Source organism: Eptesicus fuscus, chromosome 4, assembly GCF_027574615.1.
Source record: "Eptesicus fuscus isolate TK198812 chromosome 4, DD_ASM_mEF_20220401, whole genome shotgun sequence".
Taxonomy (NCBI): domain Eukaryota; kingdom Metazoa; phylum Chordata; class Mammalia; order Chiroptera; family Vespertilionidae; genus Eptesicus; species Eptesicus fuscus.
Window position 1 is genome coordinate 86667301 of NC_072476.1, and position 26423 is coordinate 86693723.

At 38.1% G+C, this 26423-nt stretch overlaps 1 protein-coding gene across 1 annotated transcript in view; it reads left to right on the plus strand.

Annotated features, from left to right (window-relative positions):
- ADAMTS16 (ADAM metallopeptidase with thrombospondin type 1 motif 16) overlaps nt 1-26423 on the plus strand; it is a 101927-nt gene that overhangs the window by 46526 nt on the left and 28978 nt on the right. Inside the window, exons 10-18 of the mRNA XM_054714312.1 lie at nt 8947-9100; nt 12620-12715; nt 14238-14386; nt 15638-15810; nt 17581-17711; nt 19639-19762; nt 20192-20436; nt 22120-22258; nt 24834-24960. Coding sequence (XP_054570287.1) covers nt 8947-9100; nt 12620-12715; nt 14238-14386; nt 15638-15810; nt 17581-17711; nt 19639-19762; nt 20192-20436; nt 22120-22258; nt 24834-24960 — 1338 coding nt within the window. The remainder of the gene's footprint in view (nt 1-8946; nt 9101-12619; nt 12716-14237; nt 14387-15637; nt 15811-17580; nt 17712-19638; nt 19763-20191; nt 20437-22119; nt 22259-24833; nt 24961-26423) is intronic.

Here is a 26423-nt window from a genome sequence, read left to right on the forward strand (position 1 = left end):
TAAACATAGACAGCTGATTACATGGGCATAAGAATTTAGGTGCTGGATCCACCTGAACTTCTCACCATCCCTTTCTTCCCTTCTGAACACAACCTTTGAGGACCATGGTGATACCTGGATAAGACTATGGTTTGATATCTTTGCTCCTCCTGGAAGACACACCCAAAATGGGAACATTATTATTTCTTTAGCTCCCAGGAAGGAGAACTGCTCTTATTCAGGATGAAGGACATGTTTATTCATCAGAAATGTATTTTACCAGACACAGAAGAATTGTGTTTGTTTGCTAACAACCCACTGACTCACAATTATTTACAAATTCTAGCACTTCTCAACTAAACACATTCATATTTTTTAGATTTGTAAAAGAAAATATAAGAATTACCACTTCCATTTCAATTGTATATTCTTGTAGAAAGCTAACAAATGAAACCACCTTACCTTAAGAAATTGTAATAAAAAAATAATAAGGGAAAAAAATGACAGATGTATTTTAAGTCATTTTGACTCAATCTGATTTGCCTAGATAGTCAGAAGTAATTTTTTAACATTTTGTAAAAACTGTATTAAAATTACAGAGACTGTTGGAATTTTGGGATTGGTTAACTCATTTCCTGGTAAAGTGACCTAAAGCTAACCAATGTGTACTCTACTAGCTGACATACATTAGCTTATAAACACCTTGAATTTAAAGAATTTATTTTTTTTAATTTGAAAGATTTCTTTCTTCCAATTTATATTCTTTATTACATACACAAAATAAGAATGGAGTAGTTACAGATTTTTAAAAACAATTGTTTTCAAATAAAAAGTATCCAGAAAGAAAAATTCCTGGCCTAGGGAAATAAAGAGTTCTTTAGTAATTGAAAAGTACCTGTACAATAAGAAAGTTGGAAGTATCAGACACATCTTTTTCAACATAATTTCTCATTGCTCCAGAATATGTTTAAAGTGATGATTCCTATTTTTTGCTATAAAAACATTATGTGCTTAATTAGAAGGGCCTGCTCTAGCCCCTGCTGGAGTGGTTATATAATATACAGTATATGCACTGTATTAGTTTTCTAAAATCTGAACAATCCTAAAAACATGCTAACACCAGAGGTTTCAATAAAGAAGCATAGACCTGTGTGAATGTTCCTTTCTGGGTGGCTGAGTGAATATAAAACAATCATAATCTCCAAAGAATCATCCAGCACTAAGAGCTTAAGTGTTGAAAAATGAAACTATTCTATATATTTAAAATGCCTTGGCACCTACATCTTTTCTGTGAAGTAAAGATTAACAATTGCCGAAACCGGTTTGGCTCAGTGGATAGAGCATCGGCCTGTGGACTGAAAGGTGCCAGGTTCGATTCCGGTCAAGGGCATGTACCTTGGTTGTGGGCACATCCCCAGTAGGGGGTGTGCAGGAGGCAGCTGATCGATGTTTCTCTCTCATCGATGTTTCTAACTCTCTATCCCTCTCCCTTCCTCTCTGTAAAAAATCAATAAAATATATTTAAAAAAAAAAAAGACTAACAATAAATAGGAACACAATAAAAATTATTAAATAAAAAAGAAATTGGAATGGATTATCATACAAAAAAAATAGTATAATTCACAAGCAGATGCAGAGAAAAGCAAATGAAAAAAAAAAAAATGAAGACCAAGGAAAAAAAACAATTATATAGATCCTAAAGGACAATCTTTAGCTGTGATTGTGAAGCTTAAAATTGGTCTAGGATCTTTCTAGAAACCAAAGCAACAAAAAGGAGATATAATTTGTTCATATTAACATAAAATAGAGCAAATACCAATATTTCAAGGAAAGCAAAGCTCTTATCAGTACATAATTTTAAAAATAAATAGAACTGTGCATATCCTATCTAATATAGAGGGAATATGCTAATTGACTCACACCCTCACAAAGATGGCAGTGCCCACAGCCAATAAGGAGGTAATATGCTAATTAACTGCCATGCCCTCAGATATGGTGGCACCCATAGCCACAAGATGGTGGCACCCAGTCCCCTCAGCCCTGCTGGGGCGGCAGGCGTGTGGCACTGCCGAGCCCGCCTTCAGGCGGGTCCAGCCACACCGCATACCTGCCTCCAAAATCCCCTAGTCCTCTCAGCCCCCCAGCCACCCAGGACTGGCCCAAGGCACAGGCAAGCCTCGGATGTCGGCTGCCAAGCCACCCAGGGCCTCCCGAGGCTCAGGTAACCAGGGCCGGCCGAGACTTGCGCTGCTGGCAGTGGCAGCAGCAGAGGTGTGATAGGAGTATTGCCTTCCCCTGATCGCTGGGTCACCTCCCACCCCTGAGGGCTCCCGGACTGTGAGAGGGGTCAGGCCGGGCTGAGGGACCACTCCTCCAATGCATGAATTTTCATGCACTGGACCTCTAGTGTATATATAAAAATAGCTAAAGATTTACATATATGCATGCATTTATAAAATGTTTCTTTATACTTTATGAACATACTTTATGTTTATATAATACTTTATATATTATACATTTGACATATAAAATAAATTTTACAAATTTTTAACAATAAAATTATATTTATATGTTATATAGTGTGTATTCATAAATATTAACACAAACACATAAAAGAAAACCATTGATGTAAAGTTACCTGTCTGTACCCTTCCATACCTGATGACACACGTGTGATCTCCCACTTCTACCCTCCTCTAAACCCAACTCTGGAGTGATTCCATCCTGGGTCAGTCTACACAGCCACCAGGAACGCTTTTCTTATACTTTTATTGGCTTTACTACAATATGATGCCAGCAATTGAACAGGCAACACAACATGGAGAGGCAGCTGCAGAGCTCATGACTGGCATTGGCTTGATCAGAGGTGATGGAAGAAAAAACAGGTTGGCAGCACCCAAAAAGTGCCAGACTAGCAGGAAGCTAGCTGTCTTCCAAGTCTTTGTAACATATATTATTGTGGTCAAAACTAAGAACTAGTTACTCCAAGCTAAAAATTAAGGACAAAAGTATGCCATCCCTGTTTGCTTCTCTGGATACCATTCACAGTTCTACTGGCCTCTCTGGCCAGTTTCACTGAGGTCCTTACTTTGGGTTTTAGGTTTTCATTCTCTTTTTCTCTCTTTCTTTAATTTTTTTCAGTAGAGTTCCTTTTAATTATCTCTTCTTTCTTTCTTTCTTTCTTTCTTTCTTTCTTTCTTTCTTTCTTTCTTTCTTTCTTTCTTCTTTTTTTTTTCACAATTTACATTGTCTTGTTTCTAGAACACCATTCCAGCATGGTAATGAACTCTTTTAGTCAGCTTTACTAATATTTGTGTCTATTATTGATGGACTGCTCCTCCATGACCACCTGTATCAGTGAACCTATGGCTGGTTTACCTTGATTGCTGCCTCTTCCTTCAGTTCTCCTCATAACACATTTTCTGAGCCAGCATCCTGGCCACCAGCATGCATGGACTCCAGCCTTCAGTTTGTGGTCCCTTCCTCATAGCCCTAAGACTGCAGGCAAAATATTGACTGTGACTGCTTTTCATAGTTTATGCCACCCAGGAAGAGTGAGAATTTTGTGGACAATATCTGTATCCTGGTAATATAAGCCTATATACTAGGGATATACACTTGGTCATTTTTCTATTTCTATTATTTAAAAAGGCAATGTTAACATTATTCTACAATTGGCATGACACACACAGGAGTTCCTTTTAGCATTTGTTGTTCCCTACACAGTATTTTCATGAAAGCAAGTTGGGGATTGTTAGTATTATGTTTGCTTTTTTTCTTTGCAGCTGTTCAGTATGTGTGTGTGTATGTGGGTGTGTGAAGAATTCTGGTTACTATAATAAAGAACATTCATTTTAAGGCTCTAAGTACTCTTCTATTAATAAGAAAAATTAGGAATTTTCTATATCTCAAATTCTTTCTATAATTTTAGAGTCTTTTTTAAAAAATTGTATTGCTTTTTCATCCTCTTAGTTATGATGAAGATAACATAAATATTTTCAGCTTTTATAAGTGTTCACTGACATCTTGGGAAACAGGGGGGTGCCAAGTTCAGATGTGCAGTGAAAATCAGCATCATAAAAGTGTCCAGAAAAAGTGTTTTTACTACCAATAAATATAGGTAAATTCATGGAAAGAAAATACTTATATGCTTAGAGAATACTTATTTTGATGAGTTGTAATCTTCAAATCAGAATATGATTTTCAGAATGATTATTAAGGTTCTGGAATTCAAAGCCATTTTTTGTCCTGTGTTATTGGAACTGTTTAATGTAATCTGAAGTATCTTCATTTGTTTTTGTGCCAATCAGTAAAACCTTTCTATTGCAATTAGTAATGGGCCTTTATTTTTAGGGACTTTTCTAATTTCCTTGGACCCCATGATGATAAGTAAATATGCAAGAGTTTACATGCTCATAAGTTTGTTTTCTTGGAAGATTAAATTTTCAAAAAAAAAAAAGACATTCAATATCAAGTTCACTATGAAGGTTTACTTTACTTGAGATGACCAGTTATAAATTGGACATGTCTACAGCGTGTTAACACTGACTTTTCATCAGCTTAATGAATCTGACATGGTCTTCTTTGACATGTTTGCTGACTTCCTGATTTCCAAGGAATCAAAACACTGCTACATTCTCCACCAATTTAGGTGGCTCTCTGGATATGATCCCGACAATGAGTAAGGATAAATGCAAACTCTTAACGATGAATCTAGTTTCCTTTATTAGCAATTTAGCATGTGGTACACGGAAAAAACATATAATAAGGAACTCAATTGGCCTAAAGTTGTCAGCACAACTTTTCTCCCTACTTGGTAGAGTCAAGAAGGACAGATGCGTGTTAGGAGTACATTCATCAACCTAGTCAATAAAGTAATGTGTCATTTCCTATGAGCAGACACAGGCCTCATCACATTTACTCATGTCTGCATCCTGGAGGTCTAGGATTTAGGGAAAACTTAGCTCATTATTTTAAACTTAATGACAACATGGACTCATCTTCAATTTATTTTTTTTTTAATGTAAGTCATGTACTACTGATCATAGAACATGCCTCCCCTCTGACCACACCAGTCCAAATCAGTACATGAGAAAGGTGACCAGAACTGGAAGTTTGAGGGGTGCATGGGTCCCCTGTCATACCCTATACCCTGTCAATGAGAAATTGTGATTTGACTGTAGAGTTGATTATGCTTGCTTTAGGGTTTAATGGAAATAGTACAGTTCAGTGCACATTTTGCTCCACTGTATAATGTTCATCTTAAGAAAAACAAACTGGCAAGTCACAGCATGTTGCAGTTTCTGCAGAGCTCATGTGACGTGAAGACTGGAAAACAGGTACCACTATGTGATGGAAAGAGCAGCAGAGGGAAACAGAGTTTACATGCTGATCAGACCTTTATCACTTATATCTGGGAAGGTCCTGATGGTGGCAAGAGACATAACCTTTTCTGGGGGCCCTGGAGTTTTTACTTGGAAAAAGAAGAAATACAACTAAAAGATCTCTCAGGCTGTTTAATATTTTATCGTTCATGAATAAGAATGGGAAAAGGATATTGACATGTTGTGGTACCTTTGACCTTGCCTCATTTGCTTTAACACAAGTTTAATGGAGTCCACATTATCAATATTTCCCCTTCAGTAGAAGCACTTTTTGGTGCATTGCTGAAAAAACACTCTGCTTACCTTAAAGTCATGCATAAAGTCTGTCCCATGATCTCCTACAACAGCGGTTGCCAACCGGTGGTCTGTGGACCACTGGTGGTCCGTGAAGTCCGAAAGGTTGGCGACCGCTGTCCTACAATGTTTACTGTTTTGCTTGTCACATGCAAGCCACCTGATTTTGGTGCAGGGCATGCAAAAGAGTCAAAACCTCTTTTATCCTTGTAGATATTTTGGTAGGTTGTTTATAAAATGTCATGCTTTTCCTTCTTGCACTCACATCCTGGAGGATCCCTATACTTGCCTCACTGACTCTGGGCTTAGCTGTGTGACCTGATTTGGCCAATAGGGCAGGAGCAAGCAGGTCCAAGCATGAGCCTAACCAGATTTGAAAGGGATGAGCTCAACACATGGAGTTTCAGCTCTTCATATGTGACGCTAATAGGAGCTGACTTTTACATCCTGGCATTGATATGCATGTTCCTGCATCTTCCCCATCTATGGGGTTCTTCCAGGCTCCCAGTCTGTGCACTGTGTGTTTCTTGACCAGGCAGGGACCTCATCCTCACCACCATGTGCTTTTCTCTGTGGTTTTGTAACCAACATAATTACCCGTACGTTGCTCTTCATTGCTTCTAGCATTTCCATTTTCCATCTGAGAGCATTTCCTCTGTGTCTAAACCAGTCCCATTAGAGTGTTGTTTGTTTGTTTGTTTTATTGTGGGCTTCTTAGTGGCATATTCATGTTTGTCTTTATTTTACTCTTCTTTGTAACGGGTATTTTGGTTTTGAATAGAATTCTAGTTCAGCAGTTATCTTTCTCTTGTAATTTGGAGCTATCATTTCATTGTTTCCTGGCTTTTGTCATTTCTTTCGATAAAACAGCTGCCAGTCTTGTCTCTTTTTCTTCAGGTAGCTTTTGATTTTTTTGTGTGTGATTTTGGTTTTCTGTAGAATTCCTATATGTACCTATGTATGCTTTCTGTTTGGGATTTTAGAACTGCTTAAATCTGTGGTTTGCTGTGCCCATCAGTTTTTGAACATTCTTGGCCATTTTATTTACAAATATTTACTCTGTCCCATTATTCCTATCCTCTCTTTTTTTGGATTCCAACTTTGTTAATATTATGACTTTTTACAATACACCATATGCATATTTTTGTATGTATTATTTCTTTGGTGAAAGTTTTTATTTTCTTGAATCTATTAATGACAGTAATTTTGAATTCTATTTCTGATTATACTAGTAGCTGAATTTCCTATGAGTCTGCCTCTATTATGTGTATATTCTCTTGGATCATTTGGTCTTATCTCCTAGTAAGCGTACTAATTTTGATAAATGAGGACATTGTTTATGAGACCTTTAAAGACAAAGTAATGATTTTTTTTAGCAGATGGGGTGGTTGGAGTTTATCTTCATTCACTTTATAAACTGGCCTATTGAGGTTGTTCTCACTCCTGGAATTAGGCCTTTGTACTGTCAATGAAAATTCTGCGGTGTACCAGGGCCCCTCCTTTCCGGCAGAGCCTCCGTTCCAATGTTCATCTCCCAGCCCCACCAGATTGCCAAAAACTTTGCTCAGCTCCTCAGGCCCTCAACTTTCACTTTCTACTCTGCCACTTGTCTTCCTAGCAGATACTTATGACTCAACAAATTCCCTTTTTGAGGAGGAAAATAGAACTGGGTGTTTGACTCAGCTCTGTGCCTCCCTTTGCTCTGTACATTTTCATTCCTTGTGTCCTTTTTAGTTTAATAGTTTTCTGATGCCCACAGAAGGATCCATTTGATACATGCCAGTCCACCATATTTAAAAGGGGAAGTTCTCTTTGATTTCAATTTTAAGGCTGAATTATAAATAGCAAGTTACATTTACACAAACTATAAAAATTCCTGAACCTGTGAACCTCTTTATAATTTTTCAATCTCTCATATGAGCCAATCAGTATAGCTGACTTTACCTAGTTTCCTGCCCATGGACAGGGAATAATATTGCCAACCCTGATGTAAACTTTGGGAAATAATTTGAGACATCTTACTAGTATACAGAAATCATTTGAGATCCATTGGAGAGAGGGGCTGTGGAATTCACAATTTGACAAATCACTCCTGTCTTGAAGTGTTAATTATGCTTTTATTCATTTTTCTTTACTTATAAATATGCCTTTGCATCATGCTCAGAGTAACAGTAATAGACAAATCATTTATTGAGCTCATATAGTGAGCCAGTCACTACTCATAGCCCGTTCCTATCATTTAACATCATCTCTACTTCTTGTTTTGCTCTGAAAAACTTCTGACCTCATTGCATGTAGGATTAATGTCTCGTGCAGAGTGGCTTGTGCCATCCCTCATGTTTTTTGAGTGTGGTTATTAATTGAAGTCATGCATCAGTGGGCTCCAAGGCACAGGAACCTGGGACTAGGGCCCTGAAGACTGGGGCCAGAAAGATTCCAATCAAGGTGGACAAGCACACAAAGAAAAGGTTGGAGATGCATGAGCAGATCTGCTGTTGATTAATTTATTGTGATTACAGAGGGCTTTTTTCCCCCTTTTGGCTTATTGAAATTTACAAGTAGGATTTGGTTGCTATTTGCAAACACTTGTCCCTCCTCCCTCCAACGCAAACATTATACCGAAGTACAGCTCTGGTAGGGAAGGGGATACTGTATTTGTGGAGGAAGGAATTATTAGTTGGCCTTTAGCCATCTGCTAGTAAACTTAAGCAGAGTTATTTTCCTCCTGGACTTCGAAGTCTAGTAAGAAATTAGCATGAGTATAGAGCATTGCTGGTGGAAAGTGTTGCAATGGTTCATACAGAACCTTTGGAAGCTATAATCTGTTGTGCAGGTGTCCCCTAGCCTTGGAGAAGAAGGAAGAAAGAAAGGGAAACAGGCAGGGAGAGAAAATACATTTTAATCTTTGAAATTGGCAGATTGTGTTTTGCCTTTTACAATACCCATTTCCATCTTTTGATTGTTCCTGGCAAGAAGTGTACATAAAAGTGGTCTGTAATAGGAGCTTTTCACATTGAACATCTGGTTGTATTATTCCATTCCGCTTTTCCCCATGAAGATTTTGAGTAATCTAAGAAAAAACAAATTGCCTTCCTGGAAAAAGAAAAATGAACAGTTTCTGAAAATGTGGCCCCTATATTGAAATTTAATTAAGATAATGGTTATATTGGACCTTCAGGGAAAAATTTCCTCTTCTGTATATAATATATGTGATAAACTGTATGAGAAGAAATGGCATAACTGAATGTACCTCTTTGATAATTCTTTTGGCATCTCCTCTTTGATTTAGCACTGCCCAAGCGACATGCCTTGCTGATCAGCCAAAGCCTGTGAAAGAATACAAGTATCCTGAGAAATTGCCGGGACAGTTATACGATGCAAACACGCAGTGCAAGTGGCAATTTGGAGAGAAAGCCAAGCTCTGCATGCTGGATTTTAAAAAGGCAAGTGATTACTGGCCAGTGCTCAGTGCACTATTATTCATAAAACCATTTTATTCAGTGTAACTGACATTGATGTATTCTCCACTTATTGGGTACCTACCAAATGTCAAATCCTGTATGTTAAGGGCTGGCCCCATATAACAGGAAACACATGTTTTACTGGCAAAGAAAATGATGACTGATACTGTTGTGGGTATCAGTTTTCACTTGAGAACAACTTGGCCTGTTAGGTCACTTCTTTCTTTCTGATTTATCACGTGGGAGCTCAGCAATTACTTTTGGTTGGTGTAAGTTGGCAAACTAATACTCTGCATTTTTTAAAGTGGTATTAAAATAACAAGGTCCACCATTACCTTCCACCTCTATAAGCATAATTTACTATAAAGTAGCAGCTTATCTAGGGCTTCTGATTATTAAATTCTCCAAATAAAGTATATATAGACAAGTTTCTTGAAGGAGAGGCTAGGTAGTGCACCAACCCCGGGGACATCACCCGTATGTTCTCCTAATATAAATTCCTCATATAACACAGAGAGGTGTGTTCTTGCTGGACAGGGAAATGGAGATTTAGGAACTACTGAACCATAAGACCTACCCATAGATTAAATGAAAGTAACTCTTTTTGAGGTTTCTTTTATTCTAGTTTATAATAGAATTAAGATGAGGGTAGACAAAAAATATATAGTCCTCCAGAAACCTCCAATCATTTTAGAATGCACCGGAATATTCCCAATAACTAAACTCAAATAGAGCTCCCACAAAGGTCAAATATAGCCATGTGCCAGAACTGGGTTTTTATCTCCTCAGCTGAGTCATCTCAGCTTGGACCAAGAATAATAAATCAGTTCACATCAGTATATATTCCATGGGCACAATGTGAATTTTCTAAGAATTTTTTGAGAGTTACTCTTCTTTATGTTAAAAAAAAAAAAGTACTTAAAACGAATGTTTTATTTCAAACTAGAAACATACTTCTGGTTTCCACATTACTTTGCTCTGTGACCATGGATTATGTCATCCATGAAACCCTCATACCATTTGGAAAATATAGAAAATAAGTTAATGTGCATATTTTTTCCATTTTTTCATTACTGAAGAAATATTTGCATGCAATGAAATATTGCAGGGAGCTGAGGCAAATTTGTCACTCACCTGTGAGTTTCCCTTCTCCTCAGGATCATGTACTATGTTACTTGTCGTCAGGGTTCTAAAACAATTGGCCCCTATATTTTTTCTAGTTTTATAGTTTTCATATGCAAAAAAATAAGCCTATTATCAGTTATTTAATTATGACAGTAGAAGAAAAACCTTTTGAAATAAAAAAAAAAACCTTTTCAACAAAATGTCAGCTCATCATCATGTAAAATTGTTCTACAACACAAATAAACTTGATGTATTTTGTCTTTATAAGTTAAATTATATTTTTTGTGACCAGAATCTTTAATATATTGAATTCAAAATTACATATTATATGGCAATTAGAGATTTTTTTAAAATTTTTTAGGTGGACTGAATTATCTCAGCACATTTTCAATTATGAAATTTACCTTTTTTTAATTAACTTCTACTGAAATTTTATTAAAATGGTTCTATTTTGTTAGGTTGAAATGTAAAGGTTAGTAAGTCTTCTGACGGAAGAACATAAAAGAATAAATGGGAAGCAAATTACCCAGTGCCTCGGTCAACACCTATCACATAAGAGCCACTTAATTAAATTTGCTGAGCAGGGTGATAGATGGATGGATGATACTTTAGAAAGGGATGAACCTCTTTAAATACCACATGCTAATTAGTTTCAAAAGTTAATATACAGTGCAAATGCAAAGGCATCTTTGGATGCATGTGCATTTGGTATATATGTATGTATGTTTACATACTCATGTGTAAACTCCCATGCTTAAATGGCCATGGTTTACTGATGACTTATATAATGATAATCAAAATTAGTGGTAAAAACAGCCCACTGCTTGCAAAACAAATAATTGTAAAAGATTGTATACCCTATTATTACATCATTTGTAATTACATTTTCAGTTTATATTTTTGGAGAGCATAATACAGACAGTTTGAGAAAAATGAATCTGGTGACACTCTATTCACAATATAGAAACAATAAAGTTTCAATACAGTCACTGAAAATGGTTTTGTGGAGGTGTTAGGTTGTGATGTTAAAATGTACCAAGTCATTACTGAAGTTAGTTTTTGCAAGCATAGACCTTAAATTAGTGGATAGAATAGCAAGTGAGAACCTTCATTAAGGTAGTATTTCTTAGCTGCAAAAATAAAATCATGAGTGAACTGTCTACTTGGGCTTCAACTTGTTTTCTTCCTGAGTTAAATATTGATTATTATAAATGTTGTGTCTTCATCAAGTCCCTATATGCTTTGTCAACATTGCTTGCTGGCCTGACCCTGAAGTCTGAAATACAAGCTGCCAGAATACTTGGAAATTTGATCACCTTCGTGTCCTGGCTTCTGTTGAAATTGGGAGCTCCCCCCATGCCCAGAACATCTTACATTTCAACTCCCTGGCCCTGAGAACCATGATTTAAAAGGGTCTTTTTTCTAAGAGGACCTTGAAGTTTTATTAAGAATATAATGATGTGCAAAAATGATGCTGAATTTAATACAATAACTGTACATTATGTCCAGTGGTCAGCAGCTAAGTCAAAGTATGATAAAAGTAGTAATAGAATAGGAGTAATTATTTTTGGTTTGTTGGTTGTGTTTTAATTTTTACTGTATTATCTCACTCTTTGAAGTACTAGAAATTTTATTTGTTTTTCAGAATAGAGTGTCATGTTTTATCTGATGGCAGACAGTTACATCAATATGGTATCAAAGTATCAAATGATTTTTGATATGTTGAAAAACAGTAACAAGGATTGTATGATATTTCAAGGGTCTTCTAACTCTATGATTTATTTCTGGATGTATGGATGGATCAATGGACAATGCAGCAAGATTCATAATCCTCTTTAATTTGAAAATTGGGGATTCAGACTTGGAGAATTTAATGAAAGATGGGGTCAAGGATAAATTATAATATGTTAGGTTTTATTGTTTTGTTAATTTAATTTTTTTTTGGAGTTGTCTGCAATGTCTGGATTAGGCATATTATACTTATTAATTTTTTAACCTCAACCAAGGATTGATTTTAGAGAGAGAAGAAGGGAAAGAAAGAGAAAGAGAAACTGATCAGTTGCCTCCTGTATGACCCCAACCAGGGATCAAATACACAACCTTTTGGTATATGGGACTCGAACCAACTGAGCTACCAGGTCAGGGATATATTTAACTTATTAGTTTAGAAAATATAATTTTGTTAAATTTATGATGAAAAACGAAATTTCAGGGATGAACCAAATCTAGAACATGAGTCTTCAGGGTTCTCTATCTATGCATCTACTGCTAAGTAGATATCAGTTTTAATTTATATCAGTTGCTTCCCCTTAAAGTTTTCATTGATAAGTTATCATGGGTCATTTGTAATACTGATGACCTTTCTTCTCCTTTTAGGATATCTGTAAAGCCCTATGGTGTCATCGGATTGGAAGGAAGTGTGAGACTAAATTTATGCCAGCAGCAGAAGGCACCATTTGTGGGCATGACATGGTAGGATGCTGATCTTAGGCACATACATTGTCATATTTAGATGTCAGTCTTTCAGCCCATTCATCTCTCCTCATCTTGTCTTGGTATTTTTAAGCCATTCTTTCTCATAAATATGTGCAGACCTATACATGTCAAAAGATTGTGTTTATATTGATATTACGAAGAGGACTTTTTTTTTTCACTGTGTTCAATGATATAATTGATGAGCTAGCTGGAATTAAGAGATGTGAATGTTCAGGCAAAGGTGACAGCTGAACCTATTTAGTAAGGGGAAACATTAAACCCTTAACGACCATTTAACCACCTAGAGATCCAGCACTAAGTAGTAATGTTAAAGCCACAGAGCATAGATTTTCCCAGCCATGTGCCCCTTTTCCCAGCCATGTGCCCCTCATGGAGCTGAGAGGGGTCAGGGCTGTGGGACTTCATTTTTTCAGCTGGGGTGAGGGAAGGCAGTAATGAAAGAGAGACTTTTTTTTTTGCTTGTAGCAAAGAATCAAAGAATTCAATGGATGAGGTTTGAGTCCTCAGACTTACTTTTATTTTAAAATTTTAATTTTTCTTTCTTAAATAATAATGAATCAAACTATTTGAAATTGTCACTCCCGTGTGCCAACAATGATCAAATAGCAACAATACATCATTAATAATTGAAATATTTTTACTGGCTTCTTATAAAAACAGCATTTTTTTCTCTCAGAACAAATCAGGTGGCTCTAAATTGCCCTACCCCTTACCCCCAGCCCACAGGACAGGCTCTGCCAGCCACAAGAAACAAGGCAGTTACTTACCTCCTCTCAACAGAAGGCCTAGGTCTACACCAAGCTGTAGGTAGAAAATCCAACACCACTGAACACAATGTGAGATCTTGTGTAGCCTTTATGTAGGGTGGGAGTGAAGGAACCATGTAGATGTTAGCATGAATCCACATTGATGGGCCCTTCTCTTGAGAAAGGGGAGCTGATAGCATCTCCAGGGACAGACAAGCTCTGTGCAGATTATTTCATTTCAGAAAGCCCTGTGACCTCTGACGTGCATCAGTCATGACCTCCAGGCTCTGAGTCCAGGTGCCTTAGAGCAAAGTCACAGCCCACCCACTAGAAATGACAAGGTGTTGAGTCAAGTGGAACCTCCAGCTGGATTTCTCTACCTGAGACTCGGTCTCAGCCGAAAATGAGATGTGAAAAGCACATTGTTTTCAGGAGAGGTCAGCGTCCACTCACTTGAGAGCTGACCATCTATGCAACACTAGTTAATTAAATGTGTCAAGTTCCAGCAGCTCAGCTGGGGTTTTTTCTATTTATGTTCCATTTACATGGATTTATAGAGCAATGATAGGTTTGGAAAGACAAAAGAAGCATCCTTAAGTGTGTTTGTATGATGTGCTACTAATGGTTAGGGACAAGAATGTCTGCTTATGGTACCAGACTCCCCATGACTGAGCATTGAGCATTGCAAGAGTGCTGATCCACCTATCTATCCATGAGGTCTTATCTACTGGTTGTTTTTTTTTAACTTTTAGTGGTGCCGTGGAGGGCAGTGTGTGAAATACGGTGACGAAGGCCCTAAGCCTACCCATGGTCATTGGTCAGACTGGTCTCCCTGGTCACCATGCTCCAGGACCTGCGGAGGAGGGGTGTCCCACAGAGACCGCCTCTGCACTAATCCCAAGTAAGCAAGTCTGAATTTCCCAACTCACAGTGAGCATCTCTCTGCCACTAGCCTTTCAAACAGTGCCTGTACCTGATCTCAGTCGTACTCATTCTGTACTTCAAATTTTATTGTAAGAAACATTAAGTAGGAAAGCCTTTTCCCTCAAACATTTTTAAAACAATATTTCTTTGATATGAGATGCTTATAACTATCTAAACATAGCAAAAAGTAATAGATCCAACAGTGATATTCCAAAATTGGATTGTAACCATGTTTACTTGAAATGCCAAGGGCCTGCCTAAAGCAAAGAAAAAAATCATAAGAAAAGTATAGAGAATAAAAATGAATAAGAATCAATAAGAACAATTATTTTATTTGAAAAAAAATAATTTTTGGTTTTCATAAAAAATATTTACCTTTCCAGTATATGCTTTAAATGTGGTGGCCTCCTGTTATATGACAAGAATGTTAAATGCAGTATGTGATAAAAACAAATTTTTGGTTTTTCATCATATATATTCACCTTTCCAACATGTGCTTTAGTTGTGGCCTCCTGTTATATGACAAGAATGTTAAATGCAGTCACCAGTACAGTGGAGTGAATGGATTTCTAAATCCTCTTTTTGCGCCTAGGTTTGTTTAAGATATGTCATATTGCCATTATCTCAGGCCAGGCTGTAACATGTGAGATCCAATAGGTTCCTGCATGGACAGGATGCTCTCGTCCTGGTGGTCCACATGAATTCTGAGCGGGTAGCAGAGAACCTGGGGCATTTGCTGTCAGTGCCAACCAGTGGAAGGTGACTGTTACTTCTGACCCAATCGGGTGCCCTGGCCTTATCACAGGAAGCTAGTAGTGGAAAGAAGTGGTATAGTTCAATTTCACTCTCAGTTCTGCTTTCTATCAGCTGTGTAATTCTGGGAGAGCCACTGACCTCCCTTATTGCCCCCTCCTTTATGGAATTCGGAGCAATGCTGGCTCTATTCCCGCAGAAGGAGGCTGGGAGGCGGCCATTAACAAATACACACAAACCCGCTTACCACATTCTAACCTTTTCCGCCATCATTGTAAACTATACACTCAATAGAAAAGGAAACACCACCCATGTCGCTAATATATAAGAAACTATCAGTGACTACATAGTAAATGACTTAGCCCCTGTAAGTAATTTAACAAATCTGCTACATCTCTCTAATAAGCCCAATTTGAAGGAAGGGGCAAGTCCCTATTAAAATGTAAGGTTTCTAACAGCAAAATATGTGTTCCAGACCATCCCATGGCGGGAAGTTTTGTGAGGGCTCCACTCGCACTCTGAAGCTTTGCAACAGTCAGAAATGTCCCCACGGTAGTGTTGACTTCCGCGCCATGCAGTGTGCGGAATACAACAGCAAACGGTTCCGAGGGTGGCACTACAAGTGGAAGCCTTACACGCAAGTAGAAGGTAAATCCCAAACCCTACTCAGTAGTGATAGCCTCCTACTTTATTATCTTTCCTCCTGAAAGAACTACATGATAGATGGTGTGGTGTTCAGGTAGATCAGATACCCCTATATGAGGTCAGTGTCACAGATCCCTTTCTGGGGTAATTTGACATATGGCCACTGGCATCTTAATCTAAACTTGACCAGCTGTGTTGTCAGAAATTAACAAGCCAAACAGAGAGCACGTATATAATACCATTCAATTTGGTAAAAAATGCAAAGTAGATATCTTATTGTCAATGGATCAATGCTTATTTTAATTACAAATCCTTATAGTTGATGGTGATATTTCTATAAGCATATCACCCAATGAACACATAATTGCCAAATAATGAAAGAACAATTTTAGTATCTTTTGGAAAATCAGACAATTTTAAAGTATACTATATTCAGAAAGTCTTGATCTGTAATATAACTATAAACTGAGATGTTTATTTGTGACATATGTAAGATTTTACTCTTGGAGAAAAATATGCATTAGTCTTATGATAATTATAACTTGAGCTTGGTATCTTAAGTGGTATAATTTAAAAATAAGTCCAAAGAACATCTAATCATCTTATTCTTTGAAATTTGGAATATTGTCCAAGCAACACTCAAGAAATACATAAGTTGGAACTTCTCATGTGACATTTACTTACTTCATCACAATATATAATATTTTCATGCTGAGAGGTTTATGAAGTTAGTAGATTATGGAAAGAAAATTGTCAGCAATTTCACACAAAGCATTCCTGGTGGTATTTTCACTCTTAAACTCAGAGAAAATTAAGCCAGTGAGAAATAAGTAGGCAAGAGAAAAAAGTAGAAAGAACTTTGAAATTGGGGTCAAAAAATGTACGTGCTATTCCTGACCTTGCTAGTCTTCAGTAAATAAATTTATTAATCATGGGAGCACTAAATTTGATCTTAAAATTGTTCAAGTGGGTCTCATAAAATAAAGAAAATATTTGTAGATGAGTCTTGAGCCTATAAAAACTCCTAAGGCAGACAAAACGTTCATCATAAACAGTTCCCTTCTTACCAAGGAGAAAACAAAGGGATATAGTTTTTACAAAAGTTTGTATTTAACCATATAAATTATAAACCCTTGAAATGGAGTATTGAGAGAGGAAGTGAACTTTACCAGTCTTAAGGATATGATGATACCCATGTTCTTTATGTATCAGTATTTTTTTACAATTATATTTATAGAAACATTGTTTTCTGGAGATTTCATCTAAAAGTGATTCCCTCTATCAGTTTAAAAAATACTATGTAATTTTTCAACTGTATTAGCCATTAAGAAATTCAATTCTTTTAATTCTTGTGTTACCTTTTATTTGTGAGAATTTGACATATTGTTATAAAATGGTAGTGACTTTTTTGCATTTCTACAAGAGAGTAATTAATTATACTAGTGGAATAGTGAATAGTAATGTTGTAGTTCAAATCAACAAATGTTTATTGAATGCCTACTATGTGCCAATCACTGTGTAAAGAACCAAGACTAGTAAAGGAGAGAGTTGAGTAAAAAGTAACAGTGAACATTTAGATAATAATAAATTAAAGGGGAAAAAACAAGCCTAAAGAAACAACCATACAAAAATGTCTTTGCAATGTATTATTGTGTGAGAGTTTATTTTATGGGCAAAAAAGAAAAAAAAAAAGTCTATCTAAAATTTAGAGCAAAAATGATCAGAGCTTAAGTATCTTTCTTATTTGTGTTTGTGTGTGTATTTCTTTTTAAGATCAGGACTTATGCAAACTCTACTGTATCGCAGAAGGATTTGATTTCTTCTTTTCTTTGTCAAATAAAGTCAAAGATGGGACTCCATGCTCGGAGGATAGCCGTAATGTTTGTATAGATGGGATATGTGAGGTAATAATGATCGTTCATTCATTCAACAAACATCTCCAGACAGTCTGCTTTGTGCCAGGCATCCTATAAGAAGCTAGAGAGAACAGACAAAAAAACAAGCCCTTTCCTTCCAAGTCACAGCCCAGTGGGGGAGAAGCCAGATGTACACATGCTGAGACACAGTGGTTTGTGGCACTGAAGTTGCAGAGCACAGGGAGAAGGAAAGAGCTCATTCTCTCTTAGATGTGGATCTGGGAGATTTGCAGGGCTCCTTGGAGAAGAGAGCTTCCAAGCTAAATCTGAAAGGGTGAGTTGGAAGGGGCATGTTGGGGAGGCAGGCAGAGGAGCATGGGTTGGTAAGACCCAACTCAGTCATCAGAGTACCCAGAAGGCAGGCAGGGGTTGGGGTGCTGGGGGAGGTGAGGGGTGGGGAATGGGCTCTCATAAGAACAATCGCTGCTAGAATGAGGAGTCAGGTTTTGATCATTGTGTCTGTGTAGATCAGTCACCGGGATTGGGAACTAGAGGAATCATGGGATCAGATGCAGTGGCTGGAAGGTAGCGTGGAGAGTAATGAAGGGGTGGAGGCGGGGGACAACTCAGAGCCAAGAGCCACTCTGCAGCTGTTACAGGGGTCTCCAGAAGACCCAGTAGCCTCAACATCTATTAAAGAGGGACTTAGGTGACAGGCTGCGAAAGACACAGTAACTAAGTGGACATCACCCTTGGAGCTTGTTGCCACGTGTAGAAGTAAGTTATGGAAAGAATTTCATTATAAACAAAGTGATGGTGTGACCAGATCACATACAGAAGTTACTCAATATTCTTATTCACTGGAGTCCAACAACCTCAGTTCAAGTTCTAGTTATACCATGGTAAAGTAGAACCACCCACTAAGACCTTGGTGTAATTCTTTTTAATGCATGAAGATTAGGCTAGATGATTCTAATAAGATCTTTTTCAGCTTTAAAATGCTCAAGTCTCTACCTGTTTTGTCTAATTAGTAGTTGATTTGTTAAATATTTCAGTATTTTCAGGTATTCTTAATGATAATGTTGCAATCCCTTATTTGTAATTTTGAAATCTAAAAAATACTCTGAAATAGAAAGTTTGTTTGGATGGAAAATGTAAGCTGACCTGAATTTGTTTGGTGGTTAAAACCTGCCCTGACCAGATGTAAGACTATTTGATAGTTTTCTTTTAACCGCGTAGTATGAGGATGTCTGTGTTTTGTTATAGAAACATCATTGCTATCCTAGGCCCATCTGGGACTTTCACATTATATACACTATATGTCAATTTCTGTCCTAAAATCTCTGAAATGTATCCGTCCCTATGGATTACAAGCAAGGGATTGTGGACTATAGTTATTTCATTTCTGAATAGATTTTTTTTTTCACATCTATAGACTTTGTTAGGAAATATAAAACTAACAAGAATTGTACAAATAATGAGTTCCTAAGATTGTAAGAGGGTGAACAAATATGCCCTTTATATAATTTACTGCTGGGAATTACTTCCACATGGCATGTGCTACTTCTCTGCCATTGAACAAGGAGATTCAAAAGCACCAGGGCACATTCCAGTGGACCCTTGTGAGAACACATTGCTTGTCATTTGTATTAAGTGCTTTATGTCAGTCTGCACTTGACCCATGTTTCCAACATAACAGTTGGATAGATGCAATTCAGGGCTCAGGATACAATAGCTGTGAGCAATCCTGAAGAGTTCAGGTTATGTTTGACATTTAAAGTTTTCCAACTTTGGACCTGAAGAGTAGATTTGCAGTCTTGCTGTGCACATATTGGGTATCCAATAAATATTTGTTAATTTCCCTGTGTTGGAATTTTCAACTATAGCAGGGAGGAGGTTTCCTGCTTTAGGTTTGTGATGTTGCTCGTGTTATCTTTTCTTTCATGAATGACGTGTGACCTCATGAATATCCCAGAGAGTTGGATGTGACAACATCCTTGGATCCAATGCCGTGGAAGACTCTTGTGGTGTGTGCAAGGGGAATAACTCAGACTGCACAGTGCACAAGGGCCTCTATGCCAAGCACCACCGCACCAACCGTGAGTATGCCACAGCTGTCTGCGGCGGTTGAGAGACAAGATTGAAATGGGAGCTCTTTGGTGGGAAGAATTTGAGGTGTAGTGAATGCAGCAGGTGTTAAGACTCTTGACAGGGGGTGGAGGTGAGCAAATGGGGTTGGGGGACAGTCTGCAATAGTGTCAACAATAAAAATTAACAGGTCCCACAACTGCCTCCTTTTCTGCTTACTCTCAATCCTTTGTTTTGATAGAAAGTGGTTGCTAGGTTATTTGAATTAGAATCATCCTTAGGAATAGTGAATATTACAATAACTCACCTTCAATTACAAATAAGTCATTTATAGGATTCTCACGTTGTAGTTATGGAGTACTGAAGGTGCTGAGAGATTTGGCCTTGGCATAATTGAATGAAATACCCCATCCTCCCTGCTCCTGTCTGCTTTAATCTAGAGTATTATCAGATGGTTACCATTCCTTCTGGAGCCCGGAGTATTCGCATCTATGAAATGAATGTATCTACCTCCTACATTGCTGTGCGCAATGCCCTCAAAACATACTACCTGAATGGACACTGGACCGTGGACTGGCCCGGCCGCTACAAGTTTTCAGGCACTGCCTTTGACTACCGACGGACCCACAGAGAGCCAGAAAGCTTGACCTCTGCAGGGCCAACCAACGAAACACTGATCGTGGAGGTAGACTTTAGCCTCATTGTTTTGGGGCTTGATTTGGGGGTCTTATAGCATGTCTGTTGGTCCAAGGCTATTGGTGTAATTTTAAGTGCACAGAAGCATGCTTACAATTTGGTAATGCATCAGAAACAAGACTAATCAATGCGTAGGCTGAATGGGTCAGTGGACTTTTTTAATCATCTTCATTTCTTGGTGCATGATTAAATGTGTATTTATGCACATTTGTCAGTCTTTACAAATGTCTGCTTCTCTTCTGTAAGATCTATGGCTGGGAGAGGCTTTGTCTGTGCCTCCTGACCCTGAGCTGCTTCCTTCACCCTGTGGTAAACTTATTCACCTTGCATTCTTGCCTTGATTATTTCTCTCTCACCATCTCAGGCTATTAGCTTTAATAATCATAGAGAAAGAGCAATGGGTCAGGGTTGAAAATGAGTTCAGCTTATTAGGAACTGTGCCTATGGAAATAGAGTCACAGAGCCTCAGGGTGTCAGAAGGGGAGCAGCTCAATGGCGTTGCAGTACAGCCCACTCTCCAGGGTGCCAACCTGCCCTACACCAACAGAGACTTGAGCTGAGTTGTCAGGGAGGAGACTGTGGTGCCAGGGTGTCAGGGAAGGGCCAGCATCATTATCCACTGGAACATCACATCAAAGATGCATAATGGCTCTAAAGCTCAGAAATGCTGATGTCTATCAACAGGATAATGGTGATGTTGCTTTAAAAATAAATAAATAACTAACTAAATAAATAAATAAATAAATAAATAACATTTTCACTGAGATCAGTGGATCTGACACACTTATGAGAGAAAAGATGGTTACTGGTCCATGTGTTCAGGTTTTACACTGGAAGGTGAAGAGTTCAGATGCAATGTTATGCCCTAAACCAGTGATGGGCAACCTTTTGAGCTTGGTGTGTCAAACTTCGCCAAAAAACTGAGCATAACTCGGGTAGTGTGTCACTTTGAGGAAAAAACATTATTTCGCAAATGTTTCATCCTCAGGAGCAGCAAATGTTTCATCCTCGGCATGCGGCCGCCTCAGTGGCCGCGTGTCATCAGAAATGGCTACGCGTGTCAGTGCTGACACGCGTGTCATAGGTTCGCCATCACTGCCCTAAACCATGGCTCATAGATATGCTGGGCCTGAGAGATCATCCTGACTAGTAAGATATGTTTCTCCTGGAGCTCCTGGGTACACACCAACAGGCACCCAGTCACGTAGGAAGTCCTCTGACTTAGCTTTGGCAGTGGCATGAATGACATCACTTAGGCATCCTGGGTTGTTACTAGGAAGTGTGACAGTGCTTTTTAAATATCACTTTCTGATTCGCTCTCATGGGGAGGATTTGCAGGGAAATCAGAAGGAACATGGAGAGAAAGCAAGAAATAACCTAATACGCAAAGACATCTGAAGTCTTGTGTGGAAGAAACACTGAGTATATGGCAAGTCAGATGTCTATATAGTTACTAGATAGACTTGAGTCCAGTTGGGAGTTTATTCCTGTTCAGAGAGTTAATACAAATTTTGGAGACTGAACACTGTTTATTTTATCATTTTAAACAACGTTTTGTTGACATTGTTATTGTTTCATGTATTTAAAACAAATCATGTAGTTATTGGTTCCATTTTAACTAGTTATGTTCTCCCCACCACCACCCTCCTCCCATCCCTGTCTGATGTTGTAGCTTCTGCTCCAGGGCAGGAATCCAGGCATTGCCTGGGAATACTCGGTGCCTCGGCGGGGAGGTGAGCAGAAGCCCAGTGCCCAGCCCAGCTACACGTGGGTCATCGTCCGCTCCGAGTGCTCTGCTTCCTGTGGTGGGGGTAGGTCACTTCTCTGTCTCTCCTGCTGGTGGGCACAGAGGTGCCCGGAGCACAGTGAAGCAGTGACATGTACTACACTGGTCCTCATCATGTCCTAACGAGTCATCCAAGGTGTCTGCCTGAGGGAAGCAGTAATATTTCCAGAAGCAGAGGAGAGAACAGTGGTCCTGGGTATCACTTGAAAGCCTCAACTACTTTCTCTGGTTCATCTGCGTTAGCATGTAGCTTTGAGGAAATCCTTTAGTGAATTGGTTTCTGCTTTTCATCTAATTTAAGGGTTTTTTTGCAAAATTTTGTTATGAGATTATTCAAATGAAAGTCACTCAACTTATTATGTATATCATGTTCCCGATGAGAAATAGAAGCTTGCATGAAAAGCATAGTGATATAGAATGAGTTTTTTATCAAATGGTCTTGTTCAAAAAATTCAGTGGAAAGAAATTGGCTATAAAGTTGTACACTGAAACTCAAAGAGAAATTATAAGAATCTTATTAAAATTGCAGTGGAAGTGACAAGAAACAACATTTCAAAAGAATCTCACAAGACAATGGATGGCTTTTTAATGTTAATACTATAAGAATATTAAGCACAGGTTTAGATTGTTGAAGTTGATTCACTAGAAGACATTTTTAGCTTGAGCCAGTATGGACTATCTGGTAAAGAGTGGCAAGTAAATATTTGCAAATTTAGAAACAAAATAGTAAATACTGTCTGATATTTTAGAAACAAATTTCCACTCAAGCCAATGTATTTCATATTTGTGTATTCTCAGTTTTAATAATTAAGAAATTAATTGACAGTACTATATTTAAATATAAAACTGGTACACAAATGAGAACTTGCATAAAATAAGAATCTAATGAATGAATGAAGAAAAATAATAATGAACTCATATTCTTAATAAAGAAATGAAGAAAATGAAGAAAAGCTGAAAGATTCACAAAAATATCATGGTCTAAAAAGTTAACACTATGTACTTGACATATGTTAATTCTTTCCATTTTAAGCTAAGAATAAAATATTCAAATTATATTTAAATTCTGACATTAAGAAATCCTAAGGAAAAAAAATGTGATTCCCTCTGTACAGTTGGATAGCAAGCTAGTGGCTCTAATGGCAACTGAAAAGCTCCCCACCTCTTCTGTCATTCAAGAACCAATATCAGGGCCCTAGCTGGTAGCTCAACTCATAAGAGCATCGTCCTGATACACCAAGTTTGCAGGTTTGATTCCCTGTCAGAGCACATACGAGAATTAATCAATGAATGCACAAATAAGTGGAACAACAAATTAGGAATTCCCCCACTCTGGTGTACCTTCCCTCTTCTGATTTTTGGGTCTTCATGCTTGTGTATTGCAGGCCCACAGTATATCCAGCACTCCCTGTAGTAACGACGCATGTTTCGCATGGGACAATGTGCATTCATTTGTGTAATATTTTCTAGTTTTCTGTGTAATTTTGCTTAAATGATTGTTTTATAAGGCTTTTGGCAACAGCTGGAATTAATTCTCTAGTTAGAAATATTGAAAACTTGGAGATTTTGATAAAATTAGAGTCTTTTAAAGACTGGATACTCCTCTTCCCGATACTTTGGCAAAATGTGAAGATTTCAAAATGCTTTCCAAAGAACTGGCCAGGGCTGGTTTCTGAAAAGATAAAGGCAGAGTCTGGCCACATTGATCATGACACTCACCACCTCCCAGGCCAGGGTTCAGCTCTGGGCTTTCCAGTTAAAGGATATTTTCTCTGACTGTCTTTCTTTTGCCTTTGAATTGCATACTTTTCTCTCTTATCTATGAATATGGATCACTTTAGAAAATTGGCTTGATTCTGGCATTTCCACAGACTAGGTGATATTTCTTTCTGACAAACAGTTGAGTGATTGTGAGTGCTGTTGAGAAATTGCTTCACAGATGTGCCCTTAGTCAGAGAAATAATACCTATAAAAGTTCAGCAATATGGCTGAGCAGACCCCATTCCATCAAAAGAAACTCATCTGAAAGCATAGTTATCTACCACCTCCTGTAAAAACAGAACTTGGAAAACCTATGTTCTATTGGACATGTACTGTTTATGTATATTTTTATTTTCTCAGAATATTCAGATATTTGAAAAATGTCAAAGGAACATTTAATTTCATTTTTATGTCCATTATTGTTTATACGGGCTGAGGAAATAAAATTTAAATTAAAATCCCAAGTATCCTTCTATAAACAGATTTGACCTCAAAAATTAACTCACCAGAAATCAAGTATATACTTGTTGAATAAATGAACACAAGATCTTAACCACTTACTGATTTATCAATATGCAAGACCCATGTTGATTTTAAAGATGTTAAAATGTAATGGGGAAATGCATGTATCTTAAAACTGATGAAATTCACTAATAAAAGTCATGAGGAGTGGTCAGAAAAGTAGAATATCAACAGCTGGCCAATAGGTCAGTAACACAAAGACATGCAAATACAGTAAAGTGTGTTTTTTTCTCAATGAACTTCATTAGCTCTTCACCTGCCTTTTACCATGGGGCATGTCCCTGAGTCTTTATTATGCATCTCGCCCTTTCATACAGGGCAGATGACCACCCGAGAAGGCTGCTACAGAGACCTGAGGTTTCACGTAAATACGTCATTCTGCAATCCCAACACCCGGCCTGCCACAGGGGTGGTGCCTTGCAAAGTATCTGCCTGTCCTCCCAGGTAAGAACCACCAGCCCATCGGAACTAGTTTCATAGTTTTGCAAATATACTTGGGGAGTCCTAGGAGCTCCAGTGTCTAAAGGTACAAGCACTGAGTACCATCACATAATCCCTACTAGCAAAGAGTCCAAAGTCACCAGGACTGCCTGAACAAGCGAGCATTAAAACGTTTCTGGAAAATCTTGTGAATGTCAGTGGAAATTCTTAGAGTAGCATCCTTTTCGATTTTTACTTTAATCTGCATGCTGCCAGGGATGACAGTACACTGCAGTGATAGTGAAGTTTTAGCTCTCAGCTTTCTGTCTTCTTCCTACTATTTCTTTTTATTTTTATTTTTTTAAATGTTATTAGATGTATTGGGCTGACATTGGTTAATACAATTATATAGGTTTCAGGTGTACAATTCTATGTTATATCATCTTTATATTGTATTATGTATTCACCCCCCAAAGTCAAGTTTCCCTTTGTCACCATATAGTTGACCCCATTTACCTTTTTCTCCCCTCCAGCCCCCTTCCCCTCTGATAATCACCATACTGTTGTCTGTGTCTATGAGTTTTGTTTGTTTGTTTGTTGTTTTCAGTTTTATACCCCACATATTAGTGAAACCATATGGTTCTTGACTTTTTCCATCTGACATATATTTCATTTACTTTTTAAAAATATATCTTTATTGATTTTAGAGAGGAAGGGAGGAGAGAGATCTAGAAACATCCATGATGAGAGAGAACCATTGATTGGTGACCTCCTGCATGCCCCCTACTGGGGATCGAGCCTACAACCCAGGCATGTGCTCTTGACCAGAATTGAAACCAGAACCCTTCAGTCCACAGGCTGACACTCTATCCACTGAGCCAAACCAGCTAGGGCTGGATATTTCTAAATAAAGCTCAGGTTTACTGAGATGGTGGCTTGGGAAGGACCCAGGAGGCAGCTGTGGTCCTGCCCTGCTCTCATCAGCCATCACACTCTAGGCACATCCTTAGTCTCTCTGCTTCTCACTTTCTTCATCTTTTCGGGGCTATGTCACATGTAAAAATCATCTGAATAACAAATTTAATAAATTAAATTCTAACTCCAACTAGAGCTTCAGACAGACAAGGCACTACGTACAAAATAGTCTTATACATCTTGATTTTAAAAACCCATAAGCTGGGATATAGATCCCAGGTTTGCTGAACTGATCCTCCCAGCATAAAATTGATGCTTTTTCTGAAGATGGTAAAGTAGAGGAGGGTGAGAGGCACTGTCTGCTTTCGTCTCTGACTTGTGTGGTCCCTGATCACTTGCTCAGGATAGTGATGAGGCCACTTATCAACATTTAAGGGGCAAGAGACCTTTCTTCCTACTAGGATGCCTGGATGGGCATCCCTGGAAAGATCCTGTACTCCCAGCCCACCTGTCCCCTCAGGGGCCAGGGACTCACTACTTCAGATTCACTGACATTGCCTCAGCCAGGATCT